Source organism: Mycothermus thermophilus, assembly GCF_041956435.1.
Source record: "Mycothermus thermophilus strain CBS 625.91 unplaced genomic scaffold VTJ04scaffold_1, whole genome shotgun sequence".
NCBI classification, from domain to species: domain Eukaryota; kingdom Fungi; phylum Ascomycota; class Sordariomycetes; order Sordariales; family Chaetomiaceae; genus Mycothermus; species Mycothermus thermophilus.
Genome location: NW_027191427.1, coordinates 2,300,503 through 2,311,460, shown reverse-complemented (window position 1 = coordinate 2,311,460; position 10,958 = coordinate 2,300,503). Strand labels below are relative to the sequence as shown.

Here is a 10,958-nt window from a genome sequence, read left to right as displayed (position 1 = left end):
TTTTTTTTTTTTTTTTTTTTTTTTTTTTTTTTTTTTTTTTTTTTTCTATGGATACTGGCTCGGCATGGATTGTGTTGCGAGATTGTGTTCCGAAGGACACAGGAACATTGACTGGAGGACCTGATTCATGAACAAGACCCTTCTCAACTGCGAAGAGTTAAATTCGGCGCCTGGCCTTTCTGACTGACAGCGACTTCATGAGCTTGATCTTCAAATTCCGAGGAGGATCTGCTATGAGACAAGAATGTTCACATGCCACGAGCAGGAAAGGTGTTCGCATTGGTGTCGAAGTTCCGGGTATTCCTTAGGAATGAACCCATCACGTTCACTGCCATTTTCATCCACTAACTACGCAGCAGGTCAGATGAGCATTGAGATGGCGGGGTCGTTTGTAGTTGGTGTGGCCTGACCTTGGTCTATGGGCGAAACCTTGCTGTGACAGTTGACATGAAGATCTGGACCGTGTTCGCGATGGATGCATGGACAGGGGGTTCGCGACCTCATGTGTCAAATCTTGAATTGACCCACAGCTGATAAGTCGGGTAGGTCTGTTTTGTGTAGGTAGCGATGAGAAGTTTCTGCGCTTCCGACCTCCAGGTGACCAAAGGCATTCGGGGGAAGGCGAGAGAGTCTAAATCACATCCAAGACCAAGTGCGTAAATATGGGATTGTCCGGGGGATCCTTGTGCCCTGGCCAGCAACTTCCGGATTTTTACGCACGACCCGTCATCAAATATTCGGATGGAAGGTGCGTGCGTCAGCTTCTTATTCCATGAGACACAGAGTAGAGAATGGAAGGAATTGATGTCTCCCTGAAAACGGGACTCCGTCTCCTCTCTGACTTGCCATGTCAGGCATGACCACTAAGTAACACAAACCTCTTGGAACCTGGAACTTTTTTTTGGCACACTTCTCTCGACATCAACCTCGTCAGAGACACCGAAAAAACAAGGTGGAAGCTGTGGAATTTTGACAAAGGCACACTAGAGGCTGCTTAGTCGGGGCTAGCGCCATGCTCGCGATGGATACTCAACGGCGTATCCACTTCCCCGCCTTTTAGTGGTCCTCTGACGCAGGAGAAATGCGAAAGACTTGCAGAAGCCTCGGCACTGCCCCATTGGGGCGCGCCCAAGAAGAACACGAGCCAACCCACGAGATGCGTTTGCGATGCAGTCACCAAGATCCGCGCGGCCATATGCAAGCCACGCGGCGAATTTCCGCCCCAGACCATACCGAGTGTGTATATGCACATACAGCGTACTGTTAACTATAGTTGTGTGCCACCCCGACGGGAAGGATGCGGCTCGATGGACACCGGGTGATAGATACAACAAGACAGCGACCAGTCGGCGTGGTCCCATCGGCATCGGCATTGGCCCACCGACGGAGGACGGTGTATTAGGACTCCGAACACTAGACGAGCGGTAAACTCGGACGCGAGCATGTCACTTACCTATACCGAACGAACCGCTGAAAGCCACACAGCCGGAGAAACATGTGCGTCATCATGCCTAGGACTTGATGTAGGTACTGGGGTCCGTAGTGGATTTCTAATCTGCACCGCGGTATTAGCAAGCCACCTAGGTCCTAGGTAGGCCTTTTGTACATCCTGCTCTACAGCGCCCTTGGTTCAACGGTGCGGAATTACTACGTATCAACATTCTCCGTCTGCAAAGCTCCCCTCCATCGCATCAATTCCGACCCCGGTCCAATGTACAGGCATGCCAATACCCGTCCAACGCTCGCGTCTGCCCTAATGTTTCAAGCCGGCGCTCGCCACGCTAAAACCATGCCACTGTCTAGCCCCTCCCGGCACTACAATGCTACGTACCGGTCCTCTGTCGTACCGATGTACATACGTTCGTGCTACATCGGGCGCCCCCGGCACATGTCGCTCACCTCGCAGACGGGGAGTAGACGGGCTTCGGCCTGCCAACATGTCCGTGAGTCCGTCACTTCGCCAGTCCTATGCCCCCCACCCTGAAGCCGAGTTGCTGGGTCTCGCTTACGTCCAACGTTGCTTGCGTCTCTGCCAGGAAGCAAGACGGCGGGATGTCCTCCCGAGACAAATAAGAAGGGGGAAAACCCCAGGGTGAATGCTTGCTGACAGACTCGAGATACTGGTGTCTCTATTACCCCTCACCCAATTCGTCCTGTGTATCTCACCAAGCACACTTGTGTATTCGTGGGCTTCGAAGAGGTGTCCTCGGCCACATCTCTAGGACAGCGCATACCCGTCACCTTCGTATTGCCCTGACGGGCACTATATAGCCCTATTTCCACCAGCCCATAGGTTCCGGCCTCTTCTGGGATTGGCAGCGCGGTTTCATTATCTATATTGTCAGGAGGTACAGCGCTCATCCTCCTTCCCGCCCTGACTCACTACCAGGATGGGTCTCGTCGAAGCTATCGTTGAGGATGTCTCACCGAAGACACTCCTCCTCCTTCTGCTAGGCCTGCCCCTGGCAAAACTGCTCTTTGTCCTCATCCTGAAGCCAGTATGGGAGGAAATCAAGCTGGCCCGCATGCCGGGCGCCAGAGCCCCTAAGACTAGGACATGGGCGCCGTTCGGTAAGTTGGTGATAGTATGGTATGTACACACAGGATCAAATAGCTCATCTTTTTCCCAGGCATCGACTTCATCGTAGGGAGCGTCAGGTCTGGCCTCCAGTTCCAACAGCTTCCCTTCTGGCGGAAGACGTTCGCCAGATCCGGTGCGTCCCATTATACTGCCGAGACACGGGTTCTCGGCCGCCGCCTGGTCTTCACGGCAGACCCAGAAAACATCAAGGCCATCCTCGCCACGCAGTTCGGTGATTTCGGCAAGGGCAAGCCCTTCCATGACGACTGGAAGGAGTTCCTCGGCGACAGCATCTTCGCAACCGATGGTAATTTGTGGCACAACAGCCGCCAGCTGATCCGCCCCCAGTTTATCAAGGACCGGGTCAGCGACCTGCACGTCTTCGAGAGCCACATGGAAACCCTCTTCCGCGCCATTGCCAACGGCGGCGCCCTCGAGGGCGAGAACCAGCCCGTCGACATTGAAGCCGGCAACGGCAAGCCCGTCGATATCAGCGATCTCTTCTTCCGCTACACCCTCGACTGCGCGACCGATTTCCTGCTCGGCTACGACGTCAAGTCCCTGACCACCCCTCGTCAGGAGTTCGCTGAGGCCTTCGCCGAGGTTCAGAGGGTCCAGAGCATCATCGCCCGCGCCGGCCCCGCCCAGGCCTTCGTCCCCCGCGCCTCGTTCCGCCGTGCCCTGAAGGTCCTCAACACCTTTGTGAACCAGTACATCGAGCGTACCCTGCGCCTGAGCCCCGAGGAGCTCGAGAGCAAGACCAAGAGCGATAAGGGTTACACTTTCTTGCACGCTCTTGCTGGTTACACCCGCGATCGCCAGGTGCTGCGCGACCAGCTTGTTGCCGTCCTCCTTGCTGGCCGCGATACCACCGCTTGCACCCTGTCCTGGACCATCTACGAACTGGCTCGTCATCCCGAGTGCGTCGAGAAGCTCCGTGCTGAGATCCTGTCTGTCGTTGGCCCGACTCGTTGCCCGACTTATGATGATCTCAAGAGCATGAAGTACCTGCAGAATGTCATGAACGAGACGCTGCGGCTGTACCCCGTTGTTCCTTTCAAGTGAGTAACTTTTAACCAGTAAATTTTGAATGAGTCCACGATTAACAACCCGTCCAGCGTCCGTCTCGCTCTGAAGGATACCCACCTCCCGCGTGGCGGCGGTCCCGATGGCTCCCAGCCCGTCAAGGTCCTCAAGGACACGCCCATTGGCTACTCGACCATCGTTATGCAGCGCCGTGCCGACCTCTACCCGCCCGAGGGCCCCAACTTCCCGCCCGTCGAGGAGTTCTGCCCAGATCGCTGGTTCGGCTGGCAGCCTCGTCCCTGGCAGTACATCCCCTTCAACGGCGGACCGCGCATCTGCATCGGTCAGCAGTTTGCTTTGACCGAGATGGCGTACGTCCTCACGAGGCTGTTCCAGCGGTATAAGAGGATTGATAACTACATGAGGGAGATTGATGGGGGTGAGCCGGTGCTGCAGTCGGACATTGTGCTGTCTCCTGCGAAGGGAGTGGTTGTGGGGATGTGGGAGGCGAGGAGGACAGAGGAGAAGGCATAAGCGGGGATACCTGGGCTGGGTAAGAATGGCTGGCTGGCTGGCTAGGTTGTGGGTTTGGTATTTGATTGATATTTGGATATGATTTTATTTGTTCAAAGTTTCAATGATTCTGTCTAGGCTTGGGTATGGCAAATTGAACCATGAAAATATGTGCTGTATATTTCCATATCCTCCTTGCTTGGGTCACATCCGTGCTCTCATATCCCCCTTGTCCATTGCCTACATCTGAAAGCTTTCCCGGATTGCCTCACCAAGTCGGCGGATGGCCTCGCGCATGTTGTCCGGCGTGGCCGCCGCGAAGGTAGTGCGTAAGTACAGCCCGGATGGCGGCTTGTCTTGCTCGGCACGGAACCATGACCCACGAGCGACAAGCACGCCCTTGCCGATGCACTTGTTGAAGATCTCCTCTTCGATGTCAAGGATGCTTTTTATGCCGGCATGCGGGTGCAGGTCGTGGCGGACTTTGAGCCAGTGCTGCGTGTATGTATCTGGTTAGAGGGACGTCGACGCTGAAGAGGGAGATTGGCGAATGACTTACAAACATGCCCGCACGCGGCGGATTCCAGCTGACCACCTCCTTTGGCAAAAACTCCTCGCATGCCGCCACCATGACATCCCTCCGCTTCGTGTACTCTTCGCTCAGGTGCATCAGCCAGCGGATGTAGCCCTCATGTCCCCATCTCTCATCCAGCAGCTTGTGCAGGATCACTTGCGAAAACCCGCTCGGGCCTTGGTTGGCAACCTCGGCGTGCCTTACGAAGCGCTCAATCAACTGCGCCGATGCCGTCACCCACCCCAGCCTTGACCCGGGAACCACCACCTTCGAGAACGAATCCATCCTCAACACCCTCCCGTCCACGTCCATGCTGAGGTAGCTCGGGATCAACCCCGCCAAAAACTCCTCTGGGGACTGATTTGCCGTCGACTTTCCCATCTGGAGGTAGTAGTACGGCTCGTCCTCCACGATGATGACATCCCACCTTTGGGCAACCTCGTACACCTCCCTCCTCCGTTGTGCACTTTGCGTAGCACCCGTCGGATTCTGTCCCGAAGGCACGGTATACAAAACATGCGGTCTCCTCCTGCCGCCCCTCTCCTCTGGCTTCCACTCCGCCAGGATCCGGTCCATCTCGGAGGGCAATATCCCCTCTTCATCCATCGGAACACCAACCACGCCTACCCCCAGCGGGGCTGCCGTTTCCAGCGCCGTACTGAATGCAAACTCCTCGGTAATGATCGTGTCCTTGCGCATAACACCGTCACAAAGCATGCGTAAAGTCTGCTCCAAAGCAGCGGTACTGCCAGGGGTAAGACAAACTCCCCAATCCGCATACGGCGGCGCGCCGAGAGCGAGCTCGACGTGCTCCGTCACGAAGCGGGTCATTTGGGCCGAGCCGGTGGCTTGGGAGTAGTTCAGGGCAATGGAGAGGTCGTATTCGGCCTTGGGGTTTTCCTTGGGGACGGAGGCGGAGTACTTTTCGATGGTGGCGATTTCGCCGGTGGTGAGGACGGAGGGTTCGGAGAAATTGGGCGACACGGGAATTTGCAGCGATAGGGAGCTGATGGGGAAGTATTCGGGACAGGGTAACCCGCCACCTAGCGAGATGATGCCGGGCTGTTTGAGGTGGCGCGCGGCTTGTTTCAGTTTGCATGGCGCTCGGAGGAGGGATTCGTGGGTGAGATGGTCTGGAGCGAGTGGTTAATTCGATGGCAGGATTGGGGATGAGGTATAAGTGCTTACGGTCCCAGCGCTTTGCGTTTGGTTTCCCAGTGGTCTGTGGCTCATTAGATGCGTGTTCACAGCGTTGGAGACGTTGAAATACACGTATGAACATACCGGCCCCTTGAACATATCTGCATCACTGGGCGCCGCTGTTGGAGCAACCAAGCGGCCAGCTTTGGCGCGCCTCTCCTTAATCTCGGCGATGGACACACGATGCGGCGTTTCAGGGATGGGAACCGTTTCCGGGACATCAGGAAGTCGAGAGACTGGGGCTGCTGCTGCTGCGGAGGAGCTTAGGCAGAACTGTATGTGAGATCCGGGAGAGGATTGAGTTGTAACACGTCCAAGGCGAGGGTTGTGCCTGGAACGTAGTGAGTTCAGCCTAGCCTGCGTGAGACCGCGGCGAACACCGGCCCGGAAGGGGGCCACCATTTTGGCCGGACCCGGTTACGGGGATCGGATCGGAGCTAGGAGTCGAAAGCCGGAGGTGTAAAATACGGTAAGCCGGTGTCACGGACCTGTATTGTACCGGAGGCGATGTCGGTGTTGTGGAGAAGTTTGCAGATCAAAGATTAGAAAGAAGTTTCTCGATCAGTAGATTTCCGGAGTGACTTCTGAATGTCACTCGATCAGTCTGACTCCCAAATCGTTTGATGAGGAACAAAGGATGATAATCGCTATGCAAGTCTGGTAGTACAGAAGCTTGTTCGGTGGGAGTCGGACCAGCAAAGATAAGAAGCTCCGTCCCGGGTCCCGGACCCGAGGCTAGCCGTGAGTAACCCTCGGACCCGCTACTCCGAAGCACCGGCGGCGCCCTTGTGACCATAATCATCACCGCTGTTTGCTAAGAGCTAGGTACAAAGAGAACTAGGCGTCAAGTTTATGGAGCCAAGATTCGGGCTTGCGTCTATTGGCGTATGCTACCCAGCTATTCATGGCGGCAAGGGAAACGAACAAGATGTTTGGGTGTTGACATCGAGGCGACAAGACGCTGCTGATGTGAAAACTGGGGTGGTAGTTCGCTGCATGGAGCATGGAAGAGCGAATGGATGAAAATAATCATATAAAGAGAGGGACCAAACCAACACGATGCTGCACGAAGATGAGATCTATGACAACTCTGTTCAACCCAACATCATGTTGTGGTGACAGGGGAGGGTGTTCCGGGTGTTGCATCGGAGCTCAGCTTGGGAGACATCAGGGTTTAATCCAGGGTTGGGGTTATGCAATGAGCCCATTTCATCTCATTTCCAGGCGCCAGTGCGTCCCTTCTGGGAAAGCGCCCCACTCCCCGCGTTTTGTTCCTTGAAAGAAGCACCACGGAAGGTCCAAGACGCGTTTGTGCCAGCCTTGACGCGACAAGGGCACAATTCCCCCAATGTCCCATTTGTTCCCAACTCGGCCAACCGTTCCCTCCATCGTCTGCGACCTCGCATGACTGGTATTACCAGTCTGGTCCTCCGTCGAGCTCGTCTTCCCCTCGATTGGAACCTAATCCTCCTCCATTCCCGCTCCTATGTCCACCACATCGGTCGTCTAAGTGCCACGCTCGATCCGCACGAAATGCTCAAGAGAGCAAACCAAGCCGCCGCGGCGAACCCTCCGCCGCGGCCGCCCACCAACAATGCGGCTCTTGCGACGCAGCCTTTACCATCCGGAAAGCGCTCATCAGCACCCCCGAAACCTTCCTCCGGCTCCATTGTCAACATGTTCGCGAAGCAGTCCCAGCAAGCCGTGGGCGGCCCCCGTCAGAAGGCTCCGAACACCACTCAAGTCGCTCCTTTGCACACCCATTCAGTGAACGTCCCGCCGCCAGCCCCTCCTCGGAACAGCAATTACAAGCCGTTGGAATCCTTGTGCAGCAGCTCGGACGCATTCAAGGAGGAGCCGGACACCGTTGATCTTACGTACACGTCACCTCGTCTGCCGAATCAACCGTCACAGCGGAGCAAGACGACATCCACTCCGTACTTCGACGAGAATAATTACAGCGATGATGACCTCGACGACTTGGATATCGACTTCCCGTCCGCCCTGCCGACGCTGCCAGAGAAACCGAAACAGACGCCGCCCAAGGCAAAGGAGGAGCACCCGGCCAGTGGCACAAGTGTTCTGTCCTGGTCACAATCGTCCCCTTCTCATTTCATACCACCGAAGCCTCAGCCCGCTCAACCCGTTACGGCACAGCAGGCTCCAAAGCGGAGTTCCCCTGATGAATCGGAGCCTGCTCCAGTGACTACGAAGAAACCCAAACGGCAGCTTCCATGGGCAAGCAGCTCGAAACCTGCGAACGAGGACACCCAGCCTCAAAGCGCTTCGAGCGGTGTAGCCCAAGAATCCAAGCCGAAACCGACAGCGATTTGGGAGTCGTCAGAGGATTTCGTGAAAGCCCAGAAGAAACAGCTCAAGACGCAGCTCAAAGATTCAGGCAAAACAACGGAAGCCGCTCCAGAGTTCTCGACGTCGATGTCTCAGAAAGCGGGGCCTCTTAACTTGAGTCCCGAGCAGCAGTACGTCAAGACTCTGGTCGTTGAAAAGGGTCAGAGCGTCTTCTTCACCGGTCCCGCAGGTACCGGCAAGTCAGTCTTGATGCGGGCCATCATCCATGAACTCAAGAAGAAGTATGCCAGGGATCCTGAGCGTGTGGCCGTCACTGCCTCTACCGGCCTTGCTGCCTGCAACATTGGCGGCATGACGCTTCACAGTTTCGCTGGTATCGGGTTGGGCAAGGAGGACGTCAATTCCCTCGTCAAGAAAATCCGTCGAAACGCCAAGGCGAAGAACCGGTGGATGAAAACCAAGGTTCTGATTATTGACGAAATTTCCATGGTCGACGGCGAGTTGTTCGACAAGTTGTCACAGATCGGCCGCATCATTCGGAACAATGGTCGGCCGTGGGGTGGTATTCAGCTGGTCATCACGGGCGATTTCTTCCAGCTTCCCCCGGTGCCTGAGGGTGCTGGTAGCCAGAGGGAGTCCAAGTTTGCGTTTGATGCTGCCACATGGAGCATGTCAATTGATCATACAATCGGCTTGACAGAGGTCTTCCGTCAGAGGGATCCTGGTGAGTGCTCAACCCGACGAGGGCAGATTGGGACCCATGTTATGGGATCTTGTGTGCTGACAATCGCTCAGAATTTGCGGCGATGCTCAACGAGATGCGCCTGGGTAAAATCAGCGACGAGACCGTCAAGAGTTTCCAAGCACTTAGCCGCCCGCTCACCTTCAATGACGGCATCGAGACCACAGAACTGTGAGTGAAAGCACAATTGAAGCCATTTCGCACGAGAACCCATGCTGACACCTTGTCTAGGTTCCCTACCCGACAAGAAGTCGAAATGTCAAACCAGCGGCGTCTCAAGGCGTTGACGGGCAAGGTCTACCGCTACGATGCGGTAGACTCGGGCGACGTCAAGATTCGGGACAAGTTGTTGGCCAACATGATGGCGCCACCCACCATTGAGCTCAAGAAGGGTGCTCAAGTCATGTTGATCAAGAACATGGATGATACCCTTGTCAACGGGTCTCTTGGTACCGTGGTCGGATTCATGACTGAGGCGACATTTGAGATGAGCGCTGGTATCGACGACTCGGAGATGAGTTCGGACGCAAAGCGGCGTGTGCGTGCTTTCACCAACGCCCTCGCCGAGAGCTCCAAGACGGACAACAAAGAGTACCCCGTGGTCGCCTTCCACAACGTTGATGGGGTGAGGAGGCAGATCCTCTGTGTGCCTGAGGACTGGAAGGTGGAGCTCCCCACGGGTGAGGTCCAGGCGTCCCGCAAGCAGCTGCCGCTGATTCTGGCGTGGGCGTTGTCCATCCACAAGGCTCAGGGCCAGACTCTGGAGCGCGTCAAGGTGGACCTTGGCAAGGTGTTTGAAAAGGGTCAGGCCTACGTCGCACTTAGCCGCGCCACCACAAAGGCGGGATTGCAGGTGCTTAACTTCCAAAAGTCGCGCGTCATGGCCCACCCCCGCGTTGTCGAGTTCTACAACAAGTTGTACACCGCGGAGGCGGCTATCAAGAAGAAGGCGGCTGGGTCCATCACCAGCTACATCAAGCCGCCGGCCGCGATCGAAGGATCCGCCCGTAACCCCATTTCGGTGGTTGACGATGAGGCGGAGGAGGACGAGGCCTTGAGGGCGTATGGGTGAAGAAGACAGGGTTCCCAGGTTGAGATGGTGGATGTGTGGTTATTCTATGATAGTGTTTTGTTGGCCAAGTTATACAGATGACTACACGGTATGGCGGCGTTGAGATGAGCGATGGCTGGGTTTTATCTGGCACATGGGAGTTTAACTCTTTTTAAAGGTGGACGGGCAATCGAGTTTTGATGGTACGATGGCAATGGAGGGATATGGGGTATCGGTACTCTGGAATGCAGTCATATGTTGAGAAGGGCTAGGGTCCAGGACGGGAACGGCGATTGTACGAAATGCATGGTAAACATCATCTTCCTACTTTTCTTAGAGCGAACGTGGGGTGGACTTTGTCAGGTATCTCATTTTCTTGGACGGAACAAAAATCACATGTCTACTCTGGATGCTAGGTACCTGCAGTACCTATCTGACGTACCTGAGGGAGGGAGGGAGATGTGTCCTTGGTGCCTGGAAACATATTAACCCAGATATCTTTGTCGTGCCCGAAGCCGTTTCGGTCGGTGCTCTCTTTGTGTCAAGTGTCACCGCGTTGCAAGTCGAACGCACAATCCATCTTCAAGTGAAAGGAGCACATGCTGTGTGACGCTGGCCTCCCAGGCTGTTTCCTGCACAATCCAGGGCTTGGCGCAGCAGGAACGTGTTGTGGAGCTAGGCCGTGCTTCCTACTTTTCGTATCGATAAGCAAAAGGTTGGAAACATCGATCCGCGATTCATCATAGAGAAACCACGCTCCACAGGAAACCGCCGCCGCGACCGACTTCTTCTCCTTCCCAGTTACTGCACCTGCTTTCTCTCTTCGTTCCCACACGGAAAGTAGAGGGTAGGTCCATTCTGGGTGGCAGTTTTCTCTCCTTTCCTTTTTTCTTTCTTACCCACTGGATAACCATCCGCGCACACCTCGGCCCACCACCCCGAGCCCATCAGCCCAACCCGA

General features: G+C 55.5%; 5 protein-coding genes across 5 annotated transcripts; 3 read left to right on the top strand and 2 right to left on the bottom strand.

Moving 5' to 3' along the window:
* Positions 1-1,711: 1,711 nt before the first annotated feature.
* VTJ04DRAFT_862 (uncharacterized protein) lies at positions 1,712-2,257 on the top strand (the record flags this gene model as incomplete). The annotated part of the gene is made up of 3 exons (XM_069367076.1): positions 1,712-1,719; positions 1,804-1,943; positions 2,118-2,257. The coding sequence occupies 3 exons, from the start codon at positions 1,712-1,714 to the stop codon at positions 2,255-2,257; spliced, it is 288 nt and encodes a 95-aa protein (XP_069223471.1).
* A 133-nt stretch (positions 2,258-2,390) lies between these two features.
* Positions 2,391-4,141, top strand: VTJ04DRAFT_861 (uncharacterized protein; the record flags this gene model as incomplete). The annotated part of the gene is made up of 3 exons (XM_069367065.1): positions 2,391-2,571; positions 2,631-3,642; positions 3,700-4,141. 3 exons carry the CDS (start codon positions 2,391-2,393, stop codon positions 4,139-4,141), a joined length of 1,635 nt encoding a protein of 544 aa, XP_069223470.1.
* A 219-nt stretch (positions 4,142-4,360) lies between these two features.
* On the bottom strand, positions 4,361-6,296 carry VTJ04DRAFT_860 (uncharacterized protein; the record flags this gene model as incomplete). Its single annotated transcript, XM_069367054.1, has 4 exons — positions 4,361-4,615; positions 4,680-5,827; positions 5,883-5,916; positions 5,979-6,296. The coding sequence occupies 4 exons, from the start codon at positions 6,294-6,296 to the stop codon at positions 4,361-4,363; spliced, it is 1,755 nt and encodes a 584-aa protein (XP_069223469.1).
* A 1,131-nt stretch (positions 6,297-7,427) lies between these two features.
* VTJ04DRAFT_859 (uncharacterized protein) lies at positions 7,428-10,018 on the top strand (the record flags this gene model as incomplete). Its single annotated transcript, XM_069367042.1, has 3 exons — positions 7,428-8,928; positions 9,000-9,117; positions 9,178-10,018. 3 exons carry the CDS (start codon positions 7,428-7,430, stop codon positions 10,016-10,018), a joined length of 2,460 nt encoding a protein of 819 aa, XP_069223468.1.
* A 141-nt stretch (positions 10,019-10,159) lies between these two features.
* Positions 10,160-10,481, bottom strand: VTJ04DRAFT_858 (uncharacterized protein; the record flags this gene model as incomplete). The annotated part of the gene is made up of 2 exons (XM_069367031.1): positions 10,160-10,321; positions 10,440-10,481. 2 exons carry the CDS (start codon positions 10,479-10,481, stop codon positions 10,160-10,162), a joined length of 204 nt encoding a protein of 67 aa, XP_069223467.1.
* Positions 10,482-10,958: the final 477 nt, after the last annotated feature.